We start from the raw sequence: 21,031 nt of genomic DNA, 5'->3' as shown, positions 1-21,031 counted from the left end.
AAGAGTTTTATATATTTATCTTTTGTATTCTACCTCCGGTAATTCCAGGAAATTCTCCTCCTCTAGAAGATTTCTTGATTCTTCGTTTTGGGAACTTGCTGAAGCCATCATGGTCTGCCTGTTTATGTGATTTGATATTGACCGTTGTCTCCGAATCATCAATAAGTTATTACATTTATTCATTTTATGTTTACTTATTGTGTCCTAGCTTCTTGTTTTGTCTTGTTTAGATATGCCCATATAGGCTGTTTGAGCGAGCTAGTTGGATTATTGGTGCTGTTGAAGCTCTAACGTCCTGTCACCAGGTGGTTAGATTTGTTACTAGAAAAAAAAAATTTTTTTTTTTTTTATGTTAGCCCAGGAGTCCGTTTACTTTTCTTGTATGGATTCTGCTCAGGTGTCCAGATAGTTGGTCACCAAGTGTGTGGTGTAGGCTCTGACCTACAGTCCTAGACAGGCAGAGATGATTGGAGTAGGTGCAGGTATCTGGCTGCAGTAGGGTGGTCATGCGCTGAGCAAGGCAGGTGGCTGACGGCTGCCCCTGAGCATCTGGGATAAAAGTGTGCCCACTACTTAGAGTGCGCACATGGGTGGGTTTTGCAGCCAGATGGTGGGTACCCTGTGCTGTTGGCTGTAAGGACTAGGAGGCACCACTTATTATTGGACCCCTGTCATAGGTGGCTAGGTGGCATGGGTGGAGCCACTAGTCCTCGGGCCCCTGATGTGGGTAGGTGGGGACCCTGCAGAATGGTGTTAAATGTCATAAACCTACCACTCCACCACATAGTTGACACAGTGAAGTTAGGCTTCAGGTATATACCCTGTTTTACTGTGCTAATGACGGCCTATGCTGTTAAAATGGGCCCACACAAGTCATGCAGGGATGAAAGGCATTCAAAATCCCTGGACCCCTTATGCCTGTGCCTAGGCAAAGGAGCTGTACCTGCCCTGAGTTCCCGGCTTATGGAAGCTGGCAGATTATTTTTTCCTGTTTGTTAACTTGTTCCCTCTCCCAGGCTGGGAGAACTGCTCAGGCTATGTGACGGGCCCTACTTCCACCCCAGGGGAGGTGGCAGTCGGCAATCTCTGAAGCCGGCCTGGGACCAAGTGCAGAGCGGGGAAGGAGCAGTGAGAGAGGTTTTTCTCAAATGGGGTGTCTTTTGATCCAGGCAGTAGGTTGTATGCATGTATATGCATGTACTTAGCTTTTGCCGATTGAGGGTTGCTTCCCGCTGGTTCTGGAGTGTTAAGCAGACTCTCCCCGACTCAGTCTCTCCCAATGTGGAAGATGCATCCTGAATGATATCGCTCGCGTCACTGCGCTTGTCAGCTGATCCGGCCTGCACGGTGCCGGTACCCACTGGGTCAGGTCTGATAACTCCTCGCTGCTTCTGAACTCTCTTCCTCCCCCGCCACTCATCTGATTCCTCAACTTTGCCTTTGATGTTCAGGTCTCCTAGATTGTCACATATAATCCATTTACTTGTTTTTTCGGATCTTTGATGCAAGAGGGACCAATGGAAGAGTCTGACTACTCAGCCGTCTTGGCCCCACACCCCTAAGCATAGTTTTTAAATAGAGGTAGTAATTTGGCATATGTTTTATTTCATGTACACATGTTGAAAATAAATCATACTTAAATTTTCATTTGATGCTAGTTAAAATTATTAGCATATTAACTCAACTAGTTTTTGTGTTCAATCTAAGCAGATTGTGCCATTGGTGAGAATTGGGGCAAGAGAGGATGAAAGATCAAGGTTAAATGTAGGGTAGATCATGTAAAAACACAGGATCTTGTAAACTTTTCAGAGAGCAGAAGACTGCTTGGGAAGGAGAAAAGCATCTTTCCTTGGGTTTGTGATAAACTTGCATTGTGCTGTATTGAATTCTTTATGATTTATGATGTTACATTGTAATAATATGGTGTGGTTGTTGTATGATGTAGAGTCAATTCTGACTAGTAGCCACCCTATATGACAGACTAGAGCTGCCCAGTAGGGTTTCCTAGGCCATAATCTTTTTGGGGGCAGATGGCCAGTTCTTTGTCTTGCAGAGCCACTAGGTAAGCTTGAACAGCTGACCTTTAACTGAGAGCTTAACTATTGTTACCAGGACTCTTTCGGTAATGATGTAAAGGTAAATAAATAAGGTTTTTTTCAAAGACATTTGTTAAACTACAGTTTAATTTTAGGAACTGAGTCAGGAGTAGGGAGGTGGTTATGGTGGAGCTGTTCAGATTTAAGACGTGTTTTAGAGGTAGAATTTACAAACCTTGTGACGGATTGTGAGGGGAGTAGACAGTGGAGGGTGACCTTGGTTTCTGATTTGTGCATCTGGATGGGCATGCTATTTACTGATACAGGAAATGCTGGAAAAAACTGGGAGGAAGATCACATTCCTAATTCTGTCCTGTCTTTATCCATGTTTACCCCTTCTGTCTCTTAAAATCAAACCAGTTGCCATTGGGTTGGTGACAACTCATGGCGACCCCATGTGTATCACAGTAGAACTGTACTCCATGGGGCCTTTGATGGCTGAGTTTTGGAAGTAGATCGCCAGTCCTTTCTTCCGAGGCTCCTCCTTTGGCTTAGCATTTGAGTGTACCCTCTGTTCGCACCACCTAGGGATATCTTCTCCAGAGTTTTCTTACCTTTACTCAGTCTTATTTCCCAGTCTTCAGTAAAAGCCATTCCTTTGATCTTTCAAGGCTTTCTGGGAAGCCATGAGCACGTCACACCTGTTCCCTGTCATGGAGAACAGCTTCAGCTTCCCCTTCCCAATTGATTTGTTAACATTTTTTCCAGTTTTTCTGCGCTCAGCTCAAAACCCACCTCTTTTTTTGAAGCCTTGTCAAACTTTTTCACTTTCCTTGGACTTCCTTGTTCTTGAACCCTTAAAAAGCACTTAAAATTTGTGTCAAATAATTTAGCTCCTAAATAGATATTGTATCATTTTTATGTGTTTCTGTAGTTATTGTTGTTGCCAGATTGTTACAGTAATAAAAAATAAATAAAAAGAAAAAAATAATAATTGCCAGATTGTTACAGTAATAAAAAAAAAAAAAAGACATTTATTCAGTGTTACTCTGTGCCGTTATCTCATTTAATTTCTCTACACCTTTGTGAGGTGTTGTTGTTGTTGTTAGGTGCCATTGAGTCAGTTCTGACTCATAGTAGCCTTGTCCACAACAGAACAAAACACTGTCTGGTCCTGTGCCATCTTCTCAGTTGTTTCTATGCTTGAGCCCATTGTTGCAGCCATTGTGTCAATCCATCTCATTGAGGGTCTTCCTCTTTTTCACTGACCCTTTACCAAGCATGATGTCCTTCTCTGGGGATGGATCCCTCCTGATAACATGTCCAAAGTATGGGAGACATAGCCTCACCATCCTTGCTTCTAAGGAGCATTCTGGTTGTACTTTCCAAGACAGATTTGTCCATTCTTTGGCAGTCCATGGTATATTCAATATTCTTTGCTAACACCACAATTCAAAGGCATCAGTTCTTCTTCGGTCTTCCTTATTCATTGTCCAGATTTTGTATGTGTATGAGGTGATTGAAAACACCATGGCTTGGGTTATGTGCAGCTTAATCTTCAAGGTGACATCTTTGCTTTTTGACACTTTAAAGAGATCTCATGTAGCTAATTTACCCAGTGAAATGCATCTTTTAATTTCTTGACTGGTGCTTCCATGGGTGTTGACTGTGGATCCAAGTAAAATGAAATCCTTGACAACTTCAATCTTTTCTCCATTTATCATGATGTTGCTTATTGGTCCAGTTGTGAGGAATTTGTTTTCTTTATGTTGAGGTGTAATCCACACTGAAGGCTGTGGTCTTTGATTTTCATTAGTAAATGCTTCAAGTCCTCTTCACTTTCAGCAGTCAAGGTTGTGTCACCTGCATAATGCAGGTTGTTAATGAGTTTTCCTCCACTCTTGATGCTACGTTCTTCATATAGTCCGGCTCCTCGGATTATTTACTCAGCATACAGATTGAAAGGATACAACCCTGACATACACCTTTCCTGACTTTAAACCATGTAGTATCCTCTCGTTCTGTTCGAATGACTGCCTCTTGATCCACATAGAGATTCCCCATGAGCACAGTTAAGTGTTCCTGAATTCCCATTCTCCACCATGTAATCCATAATTTGTTATGATCTGTACAATCGAATGTCTTTGCATAGTCAATAAAACACAGGTAAACATCTTTCTGGTATTCTCTGCTTTCAGCCAGGATCTCTCTGACATCAGCAATGATATCCCTGGTTCCATGTCTTCTTCTAAATCCGGCTTGAATTTCTGGCAGTGGCCTGTCAATATACAGCTGCAGCCGCTTTTGGATGGTCTTTCAGCAAAATTTTGCTTGCATGCCATATTAATGATATCGTTCGGTAATTTCTGCATAAGGTTGGATCGCCTGTCTTGGGAACAGGCATAAATACGGATCTCTTCCAGTTGGTTGGCCAGGTAGCTGTCTCCCAGATTTCTTGGTGTAGATGAGTGAGCTACATCGGTTTGTCGAAACACCTCAATCGGTATTCCCTCAGTTCCTGGAGCCTTGTTTTTCACCAGTGCCTTCAGTGCAGATTGGACTTCTTCAGCACCATCAGTTCCTGATCATATGCTGCCTCCCGAAATGGTTGAGTGTTGACCAACTCTTTTTGGTATAGTGACTGTGTATTCCTTCTATCTTCTTTTGCTGCTTCCTATGTTTTTTTTTTTTATGTCATGTAATATTTTCCCCATAGAATCCTTCAGTATTGCAACTCGAGGCTGGAATTTTTTCTTCAGTTCTTTTAGCTTGAGAAATGCTGAGTGTGTTCTTCCCTTTTGGTTTTCTATCTCCAGCTCTTTGCACATGTCATCATAATACTTTACCTTGTCTTCTCTAGCTGCCCTTTCTGTTCAGCTCTTTTACTTCATCATTTTTTCCTTTTGCTTTAGCTACTCAACGTTCAAGAGCAAGTTTCAGAGTCTCTTCGTTTATCCATTTTGGCCTTTTCTTTCTTTCCTGTCTTTTTAATGACCTATTGTTTTCTTCACATATGATGTCCTTGATGTCATTCCACAGCTCACCTGGTCTTCAGTCATTAGCGTTCAGCGCGTCAAATCTATTCTTGAGATGGTCTCTGAATTCAGGTGGGATATACTTAGGGTTGTACTTTGTCTGTCATAGACTTGTTCTAATTTTCTTCTGTTTCAACTTGAACTTGCCTATGAGCAATTGATGGTCTGATCTGCAGTCAGCCCCTGGCCTTGTTCTGACTGATGATTTGGAGCTTTTCCATTGTCTCTTTCCACAAATGTAGTCGATTTGATTCCTGTGTATTCCGTCTGGCAAGGTCCGTGTGTATAGTTGCCGTTTATGTTGTTGAAAAAAGGTATTTGCAATTAAGAAGTCATTGGTCTTGCAAAATTCAGTCATGTGATCTCTGGCATAGTTTCTATCACCAAGGCCATATTTTCCAAATATTGATCCTTCTTTGTTTCCAACTTACCCATTCCAATCACCAGCAATTATCAGTGCATCCAGATTGCATGTTTGATCAATTTCAGACTGCAGAAGTTGGGAAAAATCTTCAATTTCTTCATCTTTCACCTTAGTGGTTGGTGCATAAATTCGAATAATAGTCATATTAATTGGTCTTCCTTGTAGGCATATGGATATTATCCTTATCACTTACAGTGTTGTTCTTCTGGGTAGATCTTGAAACGTTCTTTTTGACAGTGAATGCAATGCCTTTCCTCTTCAAGTTGTTGTTCCTGGCATGGTAGACCATATGAGTGTCGGATTCAAAATGACCAATACTAGTTCATTTCAGCTCACTAATGCCTAGGATATTGATGTTAATGTATTCCATTTCATTTTTGATGATTTCCAGTTTTCCTAGATTTATACTTTGTACATTCCAGGTTCCAATTATTAATGGACATATGCAGCTGTTTCTTCTCATTTTGAGCCATGTCACATCAGCAGATGAAGGTCTCGAAAACGTGACTCCATCCACATCATTAAGGTTGACTCTACTTTGAAGAGGCACCTCTTCCTCTGTTGTATTTTGAGTGCCTTCCAATCTGAAGGGCTCATCTTCTGGCACTGTATCAGACAGTGTTCTGCTGCTATTCATCTCTCATCACTTCCTTCTGAGCCCTCACCAGAATTGTCTTAGATGTCCGCTTTTCCACCAAAAGTCTCTTCAAGGCAATCTAAGTGTTTATTCTTAGGCACTTTAAAACTCAGCCTGTACCCATTCACAGTTTCAAAACTGCTTCCACATTTTAGGTATCTGTTAGAGTAACACCCCACTCTCAGTACCAAGTATCGTCTTAGTTATCTAGGGCTGCTATAACAGAAATACCACAAGTGGATGGCTTTAACAAAGAGAAATTTATTCTCTCACAGTCTATGAGGCTAGAAGTCCAAATTCAGGGTGCCAACTCCAGGGGAAGACTTTGTTTCTTTGTCAGCTCTGGGGGAATGACCTTGTCATCAATATTCCCCTGTCGAGGAGCTTCTCAGCATAAGGACCCTGGGTCCAAAGGACGCACTATTCTCCTGTCTCTTATTTCTTGGTGGTATGAGGTTCCCCTGTCTCTCTGTTTGCTTCTCTATTTTATATCTCAAAAGAAATTGGCTCAAGACATAATCTAATCTTGTAGATTGAGTCCTACCGCATTAACATAACTGCTGCTAATTTACCTCATTAACATCATCAGAGATAGGATTTACAACACATAGGAAAATCATATCAGATGACAAAATGGTGGACAGTCACACAATACTGGGAATCATGGCCTAGCCAAGTTGACTCACATCTTGTGGGGACTATGGTTAGGCTGGAAACCTTGGTGGCATAGTGGTTAAGTGTTATAGCTGCTAACCAAAAGGTTGGCAGTTCATATCCGCCTGGTGCTCCTTGGAAACTCTATGGGCAATTCTGCTCTGTCCTGTAGGGTGACTGTGAGTCAGAATCGACTCAATGGCAACGGGTTTAGTTTTGGGCTTGGTATGGTTAAGTTAATTAGATACTGTTAAAAAGGGGCAGAGCCAAAGCCGGACCCATGCCCTAAATTTATGGTCTTCCATAGCCTGCTTGAGACCAACAGTCCTATCTTTTATATACTCTTTATCCTCTAGCTTCATTCATTGATTCAACAAATATTTACTGAGTGCCTGCTATATGTCAGATATTATAAAACCCGTTGATGTCAAGTCATTTCCAACTTGTAGTGACACTATAGGACAGAGTAGAACTGCATAGGGTTTCCAAGGCTGAAATCTTCACTGAAGCAGACTGCTGCATCTTTCTCTCACAGATATTATTATAGGTCAGGAAATAAGTCAGCATATGAAATAAATGAAAATCCTTGCCCTTATGCAGTTTACATTCTTGTGGGGGAAGACAGACAAGAACAAAATGAATAGGTAAACCAGATGGTGTGTTATTAGTTAATATATGCTGTGGAGAAAAATTAGATAAGGGAGGGGACAAGGAATATGAGTGGGTGGTGGTGCAGTTTTAAGTAGGGTTGCCAGAGAAGGGCTTATTGAGAAAGTGACATGCAGGCCTTTCCCTTGAAGGAGATGCAGGATAAGACTGTGGCTCTGTGGGAGGAGGGTTACAGGTAGAGGGTAGAAAAGTGCCTCCATGTTTGGGGAAGAGCACAGAGGGCAAAGTGGTTAACATGGAGTGACTGAGGGGAGAGTGGTAAGTGGTTTGAACAGATGTTATAAAGGACTGGTTGAAGTAGGGATTTGACTGTAACTGAGATGGGAAGCCGTTAGAAGGTTTTAAGCAGAGAAGTGAGATGATATGACTTAAATTTATTGTTAAGTCACCTACTGGTGATACTGAGGACAAACTACAGAGAAACAAGAATGGAAGAGAGACAAACCATTTAAAAGCCATTTTGCAGCAATCATGAGAAATGATGGCAGCTTGGCCAGTATGGTCATCATGTAGGTGGTACTGTGTGGTCAGAGTTGAGCTGTTGAATATTTTGAAGGGAGAGGCAAAAGTTTTTGACCTGAGCAACCGGAAAGACAGACAGAGTTCCTGTTCACTGAAATGGGGAAGTCCAGGAGTTTGGTTTGATTGAAGTTAAGTTCGAGATGCCTGTTAATGTTCAGGTGGAATGTGAGTAGGCAGTTGGATATACATCTCTGTAGCTGAGGAGCATGGTCTGGCTGGAGATTCACATTTGGGTCATTATTTAAAGTCAGGAGACTATATGAGGTCACCAAGGTGGGGGATGTGTTTAGAGAAGAGCTGGGTTAAGAGGACGAACCACGAAAGGAGACCAAGAAGGAGCCATCAGGGGGATTGGAGGAAATGAAGAGCACGTGGTCCAGAAAGTGATGGGAAAGAAGTGTTTTAAGGAGAAAGGAATGATTGATCAGCTGACTCAAGTGCTGGAGACAGGTCGAGTACGAGGAGGACTGGGGATTGACTGTCGTGTTTAGCAGTGTGGGTTGGAGGTCACTGGGCCTGCAGAAAATCACAGATTTTCATTAAGTGGTAGATATGGTAATTTCTTGAAGTCAGCATATTGTGCACTTAGTCATATAGGATGTAACCCATGTCTTTCTTGGATTTAAAATTTTGTCGAGGAGCTCAGATATTTGCATATAAAGATAAGTAATAATGCAGGCTGGTGTATTTTCAATGCCAGATGAGTGGTGTAGACCAAAAAAATACTCTAGGATTTTAGGAATTCAGGAAGTTCAGAAGTTCAGCTGTGTATGTGGCTATTGAAGGTTTCATGAGGATGTGAACTTGAGATGGAGGGAAGGAATGGTGAGACCTAAGCGGAGAGGAGAAGGAAGGTAGGAAATGGGGAAACAAAGGTGAAGGTGGGCCTTGGTGGGACAGGTGAATCAGGAAATCATTTTATAGTGAGGCATTTTTTAGGGGATTTCAAATTTGGTCTTATTAATATGATAGTTTTCCAGGTATACTAGTTGACTAGATTCTTCTCCTATAACTTAAAAAAAAAATGGGTAAAACCTAGTGGAAAACGGTTATTTAGAAATAAAAAGCATATACAGAGATATTTGAAAACAATTCTTTATGGCAACTGGTATGAAATGATATCCTGAAATTAGATTTTATTTTTAACTAAATAACAAATCAGAGTCTACCTATCTCAGAAAAAAATTAGACATGTCTGAGAAACTTATATTTTTCTCTTATCACGTATGTAAGTAGATAGAAACATTGAAATTTTAGATTCTTTTCTTTAGCCTGCTATTAACTCTTTTCATTTTGGGGTGTAATCTAAGGCTTTTGGTTATTGCTATGCCAGTTTAATCTGCTTTTCTGATAAAGAGATCACCCTCATCTAGAGTGTTAACTATGTTCCCAGTGTACGTTAGCAGCTCTGCTTTCATTTGAAAATCATCACCCTGTGGGAATCGTGGTATATAGATTATGATCATCTTGGTATAACTTTAACAGCTATGTTCATTTTATTTTATGTAATTGAACTTTATTTTAATTTCATTTTTAGAGACTGTCATGCAATTCCTTGAGAAGCTATCAGACAAACTTTCTGAAAGGTTAGTTTTTATCTGCTCTTTAGAGTGTATGTCGTTTATTTAAAAAAAAAATACTTGATTTGTAAAAATTTAGGACAGGACCTATTGAGAGAGTTAAGTGTTGGAAGGACAGAATTGTCTTTTTGGGTGCCAGTCTTGAAAACTTAGGCGGTCTCCTCTGATGAACTGATTGCTTTTAGGAGCCCATCATTCATGTGTAATTAAACATTTTTTGAAAACATTTTTGACAATACGTATTTTACCATCAGCTGTCTTTAACAACCTTATCAAGTAGTATTTCCTTCTCTTGGCCTGGCTGTAGGCAGCTCAAGGATGTGGTGAGTTGATCTCAATGTATGATTTTATGTATTTTAAGAACGCTCTGGCCTCAAAGTCATAAACACAGAAAGTAGATTAGAGATTAGCTGGGACTGGAGGAAGGGAGGATAAGAGAGTTATTCCTTCCTGGGTACAGTTTCTCTTTGGAGGTGATGAAAAATTTTGGAAATAGATAGTGGTAATGGTTGCACAGCATAGTAAATGTCATTAATGGCCCTGAATTGCACACTTAAAATGATTAAGATGGTAAATTATGTTAAATATATTTTAACACACACACAAAGAATGCTGTGCCTCAACCTTTCTAATTGAAGCCGAAGGGTTCTAATCTCTCTCGTGGCCCCTTTCCTATATTCCTGCCTTCCCTTCTCCCCACCTGCCCCTTGATCATGTGACTTGCCCTTCACCAGCTCTCTGCTAGTATTGTTATCTTTGTTGAAGGGCAAACTCCAACTGCCTTTACATGTAAGATTCCAGATAGAGGCATGCTATGGTTTGTCAAAGAGAGTAATGTTTTCTATTTTCTTTTTCATAGTGTTATCTAAAATTCCTTTTGCCTTTTCTACTACACCAGCATGTTAAATTTTAACTCAGATTTCTGTTTTGGATTGTAAACTTCTGCCTTAGAACCCATTACTTTGTACTTGATCGTATTTATAAATTTTAAAATTTTCTTTTTGATACTTCAGTGACCATGGTTTCTTTGCCGTAATGAAGAGTGAGTGTTAATTATGCAATTATTTGAGAATTTATTCTACTTGGTTCTGTTGGTCATTAGTATTCTTTCTCTAGTTGTTTGTAGCATAGATTATATTTTGAGCACGTACCGTGATAATTTTACAGTTATATACAGGAGTTTATTCTAACAGTCTTCATGGTCTATAAATATTAAGCACCTATTTAATTACTGCTAGTTTTTCTGTAGGGGAAAAAGTTATGAACGGAACTCGTAAATATAATGTTAATATTCTCTTATAGAATGTAATTTGTTAGTCTACTTTTTGAGGTATAGCAAAAATTAGTGATTTAAAGTTTGCTGATAGGTGCTTTACATTTTTCTGTAACTTTCTTAGTTCTCCAAGCCTTAGTACTTTCAAGACAAACGTCTGGCACAAGATACTTTGTAAAGTAGAAATCCAGTAACCTACTGATTGTATATTGCTGTCTCTTCTAATAAGTTATGTAAAATTTGGATAAATACTGGCTTACATTTGCACTACAAATTTTATCTATTTTGTCATAAATTTTGGAAAGTAGCATAAGCAAATTAGTTCTTTCACAGTGTAATTGTGTTTTAATAATTCATAATAAACATGTTTTCTAGAACTGTAAGGGATTTTGAGATGCTACGAGGGATGAAAATGAAACTAAATCCTCACAATGCTGTAAGTCACTGTTGGGATATTTCTGTCAAAGTATAAATAATCTACCAGTTGAGATCATTGTCCGCTCAATCTAGAACCTAACTGTGATATGCAGGAGGTTCGCATGATTTTGTTTCTGATCCTTGGTCTTGGTGAATAAAGGTGTTGAAATATTTGGTCCATGTGACTGAGTCTAACATTGCCTGGAAATCCAACATTCCTGGTCGTTGGTTGACATATTATACACACACACACACACACACACACTCACACTCACAACCACGTGCGCACTCATATATAAATATATATTAACACCACATATGTTAACGTGTATTAATCCAAAGCCTGAGACTACTTCCTTTCTATAGAAACTTGGCTTCTCAGTTTGAAGCAGCTCAGTCAAGGCTTGATCTGGCAGATGGCGGTTTTAACTATCAGGGTTGGCGTTATGGTTTACTCATCTATTTGCTAATTTATGGAGCTCAACTAAGTAGATCAATATTGACTGACGAAGTATACCCCATATATGTGATTGCATGATCTTATAGATCAAGTGTTTTTATGGCCAGAGTGCTGCCCAAATGGTTGGGTTCCCTGACAAGTGATGGGATTCCAGTTATTATGACCCTAGTCCCCACTTGATGCTGGGGCTGGCTACTCTGTTCTTTTGTAGGAGCTGTAGTTGAGAATTCTTGAATTGGTAGCAGCTGCCAGAGCCATAGTTCTAGGAAAGATCTAGGGAAATGGGCCTTAAAAATTCGGAACCTGTTTTACCAGCTTCCCAGAGACAACCACTAAGAAATAGATCAATCCTATCAAATTTGCCAATTTATAGAGTATAATGTCAATTTGTTAATTTATGGTAGGAACTTTATCTACCAAAGTAATTAGCATTTGTCATCTGTACACTCTGGCTTGGTATGTAGTTGATATGTAGGTTCACTTAGGAAACTAGATCATAAATCAGAATTTAGTTTAGTGAATATAGAAACAAAAAATAAAATATGTTGCCAGAAGCTAATTCGGTAAAAGCTAATATGGTTTGAAACTTTAACCTCCCTAGACGTTTTTGTATAGCTATTGGGACAGGTTATTCTACATATATTTGTGAAATGTCGATCTTCTCATGTTTTCCCTTTTTTTTTTTCGGTGAATGGTACCTCCATTTACCCTGCTACCCAGTCCGAACCTGGACAAATTCCAGACCAGTGGTTCTCAAAATGTGGTGGTTTGGGTTATTATTATTTCTCACCTAGGTTATATTTGTAGTTGCTTTACTGGTTTCCTAGTCCTTGTCTGGCTCTGCTCAAAGCCATCCTGGATTCAGACAGCTTAGCAATGTACCTAGCCCAGTTTCAGGCATAAAGTGGGTTGTTGTTATTTGTTGTTAGGTGCTGTTGAGTCGGTTCCAACTCATAGTCACCCTATGTACAACAGAATAAAACACTGCCTGGTCCTGTACTATCCTCACAATCGTTGCTGTGTTGGAGCCCATCCTTGCAGCCACTGTGTCAAATCATCTCATTGAGGATCTTCCTTTTTTCCACTGACCCTCTACTTTACTAAGCATGATGTCCTCTAGGGACTAGTCTTTCGTGATAACATGTCCAAAGTATGTGAGACAAAGACTCGCCATTCTTGCTTTTAAGGAGCATTCCAGCTGTACTTCCATTTATTTTTGACAACTTCCAGTTTTCCTGGAGTCAGACTTTATAGATTCCACTTTCCAATTATTAATAGATTTTTGCAACTGTTCCTTCTTATTTTGGGTTATGCCACATCATCAAATGAAGGTCCCGAACGAAAGCTTTCCTCCATCCACATCATTAAGGTTGACTCTACTTTGAGGAGGCAGCTATTCCTCAGTCATATTTTGAGCGTCTTCCAACCTGAGGGGCTCATCTTCTGGCACTATATCAGCAATGTCCTGTTCCTATTCATAAGGTTTCCGCTGGCCAGTTCGTTCAGAAGTAGATTGCCCGGTCCTTCTTCCTAGTGTGTCTTAGTCTGGAAGCTCCACTAAAACCTGTCTACCATGGGTGACCCTGCTGGTATTTGAGATACCAGTGGCGTAGCTTCCAGCATCATAGCAACACACAAGCCACTACGGTACAACAAACTGACAGACACATGCTTGGTAGATAGAGTGGGTGCTCACCATTTATTTGAAATATGATGAATAAATGAATGAATTGCTACAAGAATGATTTATCTTAAAAGCACATCTGGTCCTATCAACTCTTTCACCTAAAATTCTTCAATAAAAAAAAATAGCTCCCTGTAATTCTCAGATTTACTGTTATATTTTTGGGGTCTTCCCACCAAGCCCTTCATGATTTGGCCCCACCTGCCCCTCTTGTCTTACTTTCTGCTGCCTAAAGCCAAGTTCACATCCTCAGCTCTCTACTAATACCTCTATGATGCTCATGTATTTTGTTCACTTTCCTTTGCTTTGCTTTCTTTGATTCTTTAATTTTTATGGGTATTGCTGTGCCAGCTGCTGTGGCAGGTAGCTTCCAATCAGTCACACATTCTGTGCACAGGAGGGCTTTCCCTTCCTCATCTAGAAGAACGCCTCCCATTCTTCAAAACTCGCGTCCGGCATTGTCTTCTCCAAAATACTTCCAGACTTTACATTCTGGTTTAATTTCCCTTCTCTTGGGCGCTCTTGCACATTGTATGGCATCACAGACACGTCATACAGTCTCTGATGGTTAATCCCTTGTCCTTCTACCTGCCTGGACCATCAGCTCCTCGATGCAAAGGCTGTGTCTTACTGTTTTTGTGTCATTCATGCCTGCGTGCTATCTGGCATCTAGTAGTGAGTCATCTTCTGTTGAAGGAAGTGTGTTCCAGGAATGAGCATTCATTGCTGGAGTTCCAGGGATGCAGTCCCTGCCCTTGAGGGGCTCATGATCTAGCTAGGCAGACAGAAAATAAACCTTGAAGTATCTTATGATGTCGTATGGCCCGTAATAGAAGTAGGATGATGACTTATGGGAAAGAGAACCCTGTTGAAGGAGATACCATCTAAGCTGAAATTTTACAGGGTAATGGTAATAAGGATAGTAGCCGACACTGAGCTCTTACTCAATGCCAGGTATTCTACTTGACACTTTAGATGCATCAAGCAATCCTATTTGGGAGGTGCCGTTGGTTCATATGACAGGCATTTATTGAGTGCCTACTACGTACTCGGCACTGTTCAGGGTCATAATAGAGAATAATGTAAACAAAGTGCCTGTCCTTATGCAACTTACACTCTAGTGGGAGAAAAAAATAGTAAGCAACTGAAAAAGTGAGTATATACTGTGTAATGTGGTGATAAGGGCTATAGAGAAAAATAATGCAGAGAAGGGGTGATAAACCAAAAACCCATTGCCACAGAATTGATTTCAACTCATGGCAACCCCATGTGTTACAAAGTAGAACTGGTTGGTAGGGTTTTCTTAGCCGTAATCTTTAAGGAAGCAGATAACCAAGCCTTTTTCTGCGGAGGTGCTGGGTGGTTTGAACCTCCAGCCTTTAGGTTAGTAAACCATTTGTGCCACCCAGAAAGGGAGATGGGGATTGCTGGTCTGTTTGAGTTGGTCAGGGAAGATTTCTCTAGGAAGATGACACTTGAGCAGAGACTGCAAGAAGTGAGGGAATGGCCATGGAGATACTTTAGGGAAGAAACTTCTAAGCAGAGAATAGCAAGTGCAAACGCCTGAGGCAAGAGCCTGCCCAACGTGGCCACAGAACAGTGAAGAGACCAGTGTGGCCGGAGTGGAATGGGTGAGGGGAGTCTAGGAGATGGGTTCAGAGGTACAGTGGGGTGGGGTCAAATCGTGTGGAAGGAAGATGGGAAAGCTTTGGAGAGCAGAAATAACTTCTAGGTTTAAGTAGCGTTGATTGAACTTGAACTCAGGGAGCTTAACTTCACAGCTTGAGCTCTTCACTATTCTCTTGTCACCTGGACAGTTCGGGGGAGACTATTACATTCAGAAGGAGCACTGGTGGCACAGTGGTAAAGTGCTCAGCTGCTAACCTAAAGGTTGGCAGTTCAAATCCACCAGCCACTCTGAGGGAGAAAGACGTGGCATTCTGCTTCCGTAAAGATTACAGCCTTGGAAACCATATGGTACAGTTCTGCTCTGTCCTAAACGGTTGCAACAAGCTGAAATCAACTACACGACAGTGAGTTTGGGTTTTTTTTTTTTTTGATACATTCAGGCACTCAAGCTTCCCTTTCTTTGGATATTCTATACCAGTCATCAAAAAACTACTACATATTATCACAGTACTACTTTATGACATACTTTCTTTGCCAAGATTAGAGTTAATTTTGCCTTAGTTACATTTTAAATTGATGCTTTTATTTTGAGAATCCACCCTAAGCTTCTTGCTTAAGTTTAGAAAGAACCTTAATCTTACCTTTAGTACCCTAATCTTACCTATAATATGCTTTATGGTTTAGTACATGAGCTACATTTTGGGAAAATTTTTGACATGACTAATTTAATCCATTAATGCTGACTTTTGTTCGTTTATATTTTAGAATGGTATTTACCTTCCCGCCTAAATCTGAGGCTATGCCTTATTGATACCACCACCCTACCCACTGATTACAAGGGGGTCAAAAGAAGGAAGTACTGGTATTTCCTACCAAGCCATAAATGCGTAAAGGTTTTATGAAAATTTTCTGATACAATAATAAGCTTGCATTTTATAAGCTGGCTGAATTATTGATAAAAATTATGAAATAATTGGTAGATTTCATAACAGTGAACTATTCCGTTGTAGGAATTAATGCCTTGGGATCCCCCCTACTACAGTGGTGTGCTTCGTGCAGAGAGGTAAGTTTCCTGTATTTTCAGAAATACTCAGATAGGAGAAGGGAGAAGAAAGCGAATATTTACTGAGCACTCTGCAACTACTGCCATCCACTCAGCTGCCCACGTTAGAAACCTGCACCTCAGATTCATCCCCTCTGCTGGCATGCCCAGCTAATGCCCACATAGTTTTTCATCTAGATCACAAGTATATGCTCTTAGTCATAGTGTCACACTTTACCGCGCCCCCACAGGCCCATTCTTCCGTTGCTTAGGTCATTTCTTTTTTTAAAACTCCCAGATGTCTACCCGTGGTAGCAAGAATCTAGCCCCTGTCTCTCTCTCCCTGCGTGCAACTTGCTGCTTCCCTTACTCCACTCTGAGCACCTCAGGGACTGGGACTTCCTGGAACCCTTGTTTTATCCCATTACTGGCCCAGCGTAGGTGCTCAGGAATTGTTTGGTGAACCACTGAAGGAATAAAGTAGCACTTGCTGTTGTGCTGTCTGATTTTCTTATGTCTTCACATTTTTATTTGAACGTATTGTCAACACATTATTAGTACATCTGGAGGATGTAAGTGAAGGAACAATTTAGGAAGCTGCAGGTGATTGTTATTTTGACTTCTGTATCCTTCTGTGTTTATTATGTTGTGGCAAAGGGGCGCATATGTCTCCCCCCCGAAAAGTATACTCTATTTCTGTCATTTTTATGTTTATATGTAAACTGAAGCAACAGAGAGGTCTGTTCAAAGTGAACACCTTTTAGAATATTTATGTCCCAAGCAAATTTTATGTATGTAATGAGAATTAAATCTCAGAATCCCACCCTTTAGCAAATTACTATCATTTTTCTCTTATGGCTCATTTTTTAGACTATACAGTTTAACTAAGAGATTAAGATTGATTTAGGAAATAGAAGAAAATATAGGTTGTCGGAGGTTTCTTTTGTTCATTTGTTTCCTCATTAAAGTATCCTGGCATATATTATGATAATATATTTATTTGATTGGTATTAAGCTTTAAAGTCTTTTTTGTTAATATGCATTTTTCAGCATCAGATAAAGGGTAGTAGGCACCTCTCCAAAATTAGACTTTATTTTTGTGCGTTAATTACTTCTTTTGGCATTTGTCATAAAAGTAGAAAGGAATAGCTCTGTATGCTCCTTTCCGCACTGGCAGGCTGAAGGGTCTCGGGTCAGTTAGTATGCTGAAGAGCTCACCCACTTGACTTTCTTTTCCCTTCTTTGACCTCTCCATTATGTCACTATTCCCCAAACCGAACCTGCTTATAAAACATAATTGTCTCATAACCCTTAGGTAATAATAGTTCTCAGTAAATGGGAACCCTGGTGGCGTAGTGGTTAAGTGCTACGGCTGCTAACCAAGAGGTTGGCAGTTTGAATCCGCTAGGCACTCCTTGGAAACTATGGCGCAGTTCTACTCTGTCCTGTAGGGTCGCTATGAGTCAGAATCGACTCGACGGCAGTGGATTTTTGGTTATGTATCCCAAATTCAGTATCAGTCATCTCCATGAAAGTGCATTGAATACATCTGAAAGCAGGCCTTCTGTTAAGTAACCGTTATTTAAAATATTTAATAATTTGATCATGATAAACAGTTCTTAGAATGCAGTATAACAACATAAGATTAACTTCACAAGTGTGTTTTATGGTGGCAAGACTTCAGATCCTGCTACTGTAGTTGCATGTTGTTCTTATTGTGTGCCATCAAGTCAATTCTGACTCACAGCGACTTCATATGACAGTAGAACTGCCCCATAGGGTTTCCTAAGCTGTAATCTTTATAGGATGAGAGCCTTGGTGGCACAACGGTTAAGCACTTGACTGCTAACCAAAAGATCGGCTGTTCAAACCCTCCAGCCACTCCGTGGAAGAAGGATGTGGCAGTCTGCTTCCGTAAAGATTACAGCCTTGGAACCCCTGTGGGGCAGCTCAGTTCTGTCGTGTAGGGTCGCCATGAGTCAGAATCGACTCAGTGGCAGTGGGTTTTTTTGGTTTGGAATGTATTACTGCTATTATGTATTAATGTGTTGTTTTTAGTAAAATGCTATTAATATATGAAATTAACCATCTGTAGAAGTTCTTAATGGTTCACTCTAGGAGATGCTTTTTAAATGCTCTCTGAAATCTTCTGAAGGAGGGGCCAGTTCTCTTTTAAAGCTCCTCTAAGATAAGTCATTTTTAATGTAATGAAATGTGTCAAATGAGTTGTAGAATGCACATCAGAAGAGCTTTTGGTGATAGATGCAGACTATTGAGAAGGGCAGTAATCTTGCTGGTGTTTGCCAATGCCTTGGGGTCCAGGGTAATAGGAACCCTGCCTCTGGAGAGCAGGACCCCTGAGCATTTGTCCCTCCCCTCTGCAAGGCTGCGGGGTTACCACTGCCTTCCAAATAAGATGAGAGCTCTCAGTCAAGTCTTGCAGGATCTTTGATAGTAGATAAATGTACGCATTTGTTTATAGCCTGCCCTCTGACTTTACCGCCTATCAGTCCTCTTCCTCCTTAAGTCACTCAGCCAAGCTATACATCTCTCTGTTCCCCCACCAGACTTCTCTCTGTTTCAGAGACAGAGCTGTAGCTGCAAGCTGTTATCTCCCATCACCTTTCTTCTGTCTCATGTACCTGAGACCTTACTGACAGGGTCCAGGAAAGTAACCCAGGTCTGGACTGCCCGCCTCAGCTCCCTTTTGCCTTGCCACGCATCCTGTCCAGGTGCTTGCTGGACAGTTGACCTCTAAGTATGTGTTCCTTCAGGCATGTTACTGTTTCATATGTGCTCAGTGTGTGTTGTCAACTATACTATAAAGCTCTTAAGCTCAATGGTTGTCTTATTTCTTCTGTTGGCAGTGAAATGCAGAATACACACCCTTGCTGATAGCCGTTGTTCAGACTTGCATCAAAGCCATTCATTGGAAACTGCTATAAAAGCTATCCATGATGAGTTTTTTTGGAAAGAGAACATCCGGTTTTTTGGATGACATTTTTGGTATTTCACATTTGTGTAAAGCAGTGTGACCCTAGGAGGTGTGTAATGCTCACTTGCTGACAGAGGCTTTGACCAGCCTCATGGACTCAGAGTCTGCATCCACAAGCTGGTCTGGGAACATGTTGTGACCTCCCTGACACCCCCAAGCTGGTCAAGGAACATGGTGTGACCTCCCCGATACCCCCAAACTGGTCTGGGGACACAGTGTAACTTTTCTGACACCCTAGCTGGTCAGGGGACATAGTGTGACCTCCTTGACACTTACAGGCTGGTCTCTGTACTTCCCTGATACCCGCAAGCTAGTCTGGGGACACAGGGTGACTTTCCAGACATCCACAAGCTGGCCAGGGACAGTGTGACATTCCTGACATCCACAAGCTGATCTGGGACAGTGCGACCTCCCTGACACCCACAAGCTAGTCTGGAGAGGTGTGACCTCCCTGACATCCACAAGCTGGTCTGGGGATAGTGTGACCTCCCTGACATCCACAAGCTGGTCTGGGGATGCTGTGACCTTCCTGGCATCCTCAAGCTGATCCGGGGACAGTGTGACCTCCCTGACATCCACAAGCTGGTCTGGGGACAGTGTGACCACCCTGACATCCACAAGCTGATGTGGGGACAGTGTGACCACCCTGACATCCACAAGCTGATGTGGGGACAGTGTGACCACCCTGACATCCACAGGCTGGCCGGGACACTGTGATTTCCCAGACATCCACAGGCTGGCCGGGACACAGTGTGATTTCCCAGACATCCACAAGGGGCTTTAGTTTTTCATAGTTCAGGCTTCAGTACGAGTTTATTTGGCTGTTGACTCAGTAAGGGAACCAAGAAAAGGGATGCAGAATGCCCCAGAAGGGCTTGTATTTTAAGTAGCTTAAAAGCAAATGACTGAGTTTGGTTTGAGGTTTCAGCAATCCTGATTGATAAAAGTAGGCTGAAAAGCACAGGTAGTGGAAGAGAAAAGAAGGGAAAATATAATAATTTGAATTTGGGGTTAGAAGAGTAGAACAAAGTGAAGATTTCTAAATCCTTTTTAGATTTATCAACTTTCAAGTAAAGACTTTTAAGTGTGTGATTTGGCATGGAATGAAAAACAGAAGGGGTTCTCCCCGATGTGAACTTTTCTTCAAGTTAACCTCAGGGACTTGTTTTATTTTTATGTTAAGTACTTCAGATTTATTTCAAGCTTCTTAAATGTCCGCCCAGAGAAAAGAAAGAACCTATTAGGAGGAGAACAAGAAATTAACATGTTTTAAAATTGCCAAAGGTCGATAAGGAAAATAGTGCGGAAAAGTGAGGGACATAAATGTTAAGGAGCAGCTCATTTTTTTTTTCAAGTTTTAGTGTTAGCTTTTTAGTTCAGATTAATTAGTTAAATTTAATTTCAAATAATGTGATTATTTATGAAATTATTTTATTTTGAAATTAAATTTTATTTTTGAATAGTCAACACATTCATACGGTTAAAAAAAATCAAAATACCATTAAGAAGTGTTCGTTAAGGACTTTTGACCCCATCCCTGTCCTGCTCCAAGCATTCCTCCCTTCCCCCCATCTTCATAGGTGGTCATTTTAAGTCGCTGTATAATGTACCCTTCCAGGTTTTATTTATTTATTTATTTAAATGCTTTGGGGACTTTGTTTTCTTCTAGTAACCAGTTTCAGTGAATCATATTTTATTTATTTTGGTGCTATTTTATGTAGATATTATAAAAAAAAAAAAGATGTGGAATTCATTATTGTCTATTCCATGCTAAGATACACTGTCAAAATCTAAAGAACATTTATATAGTGAGATAGGAATGCTTTGTGTTTCAACTGTCCGGAAAACATTGGATTACTACTCTCACAGAAGGACCGTATGGTGGTTTTTCAAGATGACTTCTCTTTGATATGTGTCATTATGTAGGTGGTAAGCCTGGTTGTTTTTTTGTTTTTTTTTAAATAATGAAAACTT

At 40.7% G+C, this 21,031-nt stretch overlaps 1 protein-coding gene across 5 annotated transcripts in view; it reads left to right on the top strand.

The window, feature by feature from the left end:
* The window catches only part of MIPEP (mitochondrial intermediate peptidase), a 228,736-nt gene that overhangs the window by 42,959 nt on the left and 164,746 nt on the right, over window positions 1–21,031 (top strand). For all 5 annotated transcript variants that reach the window (XR_007515047.1, XR_007515046.1, XR_007515048.1 and 2 more), the window contains 3 exons: window positions 9,515–9,563; window positions 11,206–11,266; window positions 16,031–16,083. Coding sequence is in view for 2 of the 5 variants with exons in the window: in XM_049867153.1 (XP_049723110.1) it covers window positions 9,515–9,563; window positions 11,206–11,266; window positions 16,031–16,083 (163 nt within the window). In the remaining 3 variants the exon portion in view is untranslated. The remainder of the gene's footprint in view (window positions 1–9,514; window positions 9,564–11,205; window positions 11,267–16,030; window positions 16,084–21,031) is intronic.

This window comes from Elephas maximus, chromosome 23 (assembly GCF_024166365.1).
Source record: "Elephas maximus indicus isolate mEleMax1 chromosome 23, mEleMax1 primary haplotype, whole genome shotgun sequence".
Classification (NCBI taxonomy): Eukaryota; Metazoa; Chordata; class Mammalia; order Proboscidea; family Elephantidae; genus Elephas; species Elephas maximus.
Note: the sequence above shows the minus strand (reverse complement) of the source record. Positions and strands in the feature narration are given on the sequence as shown.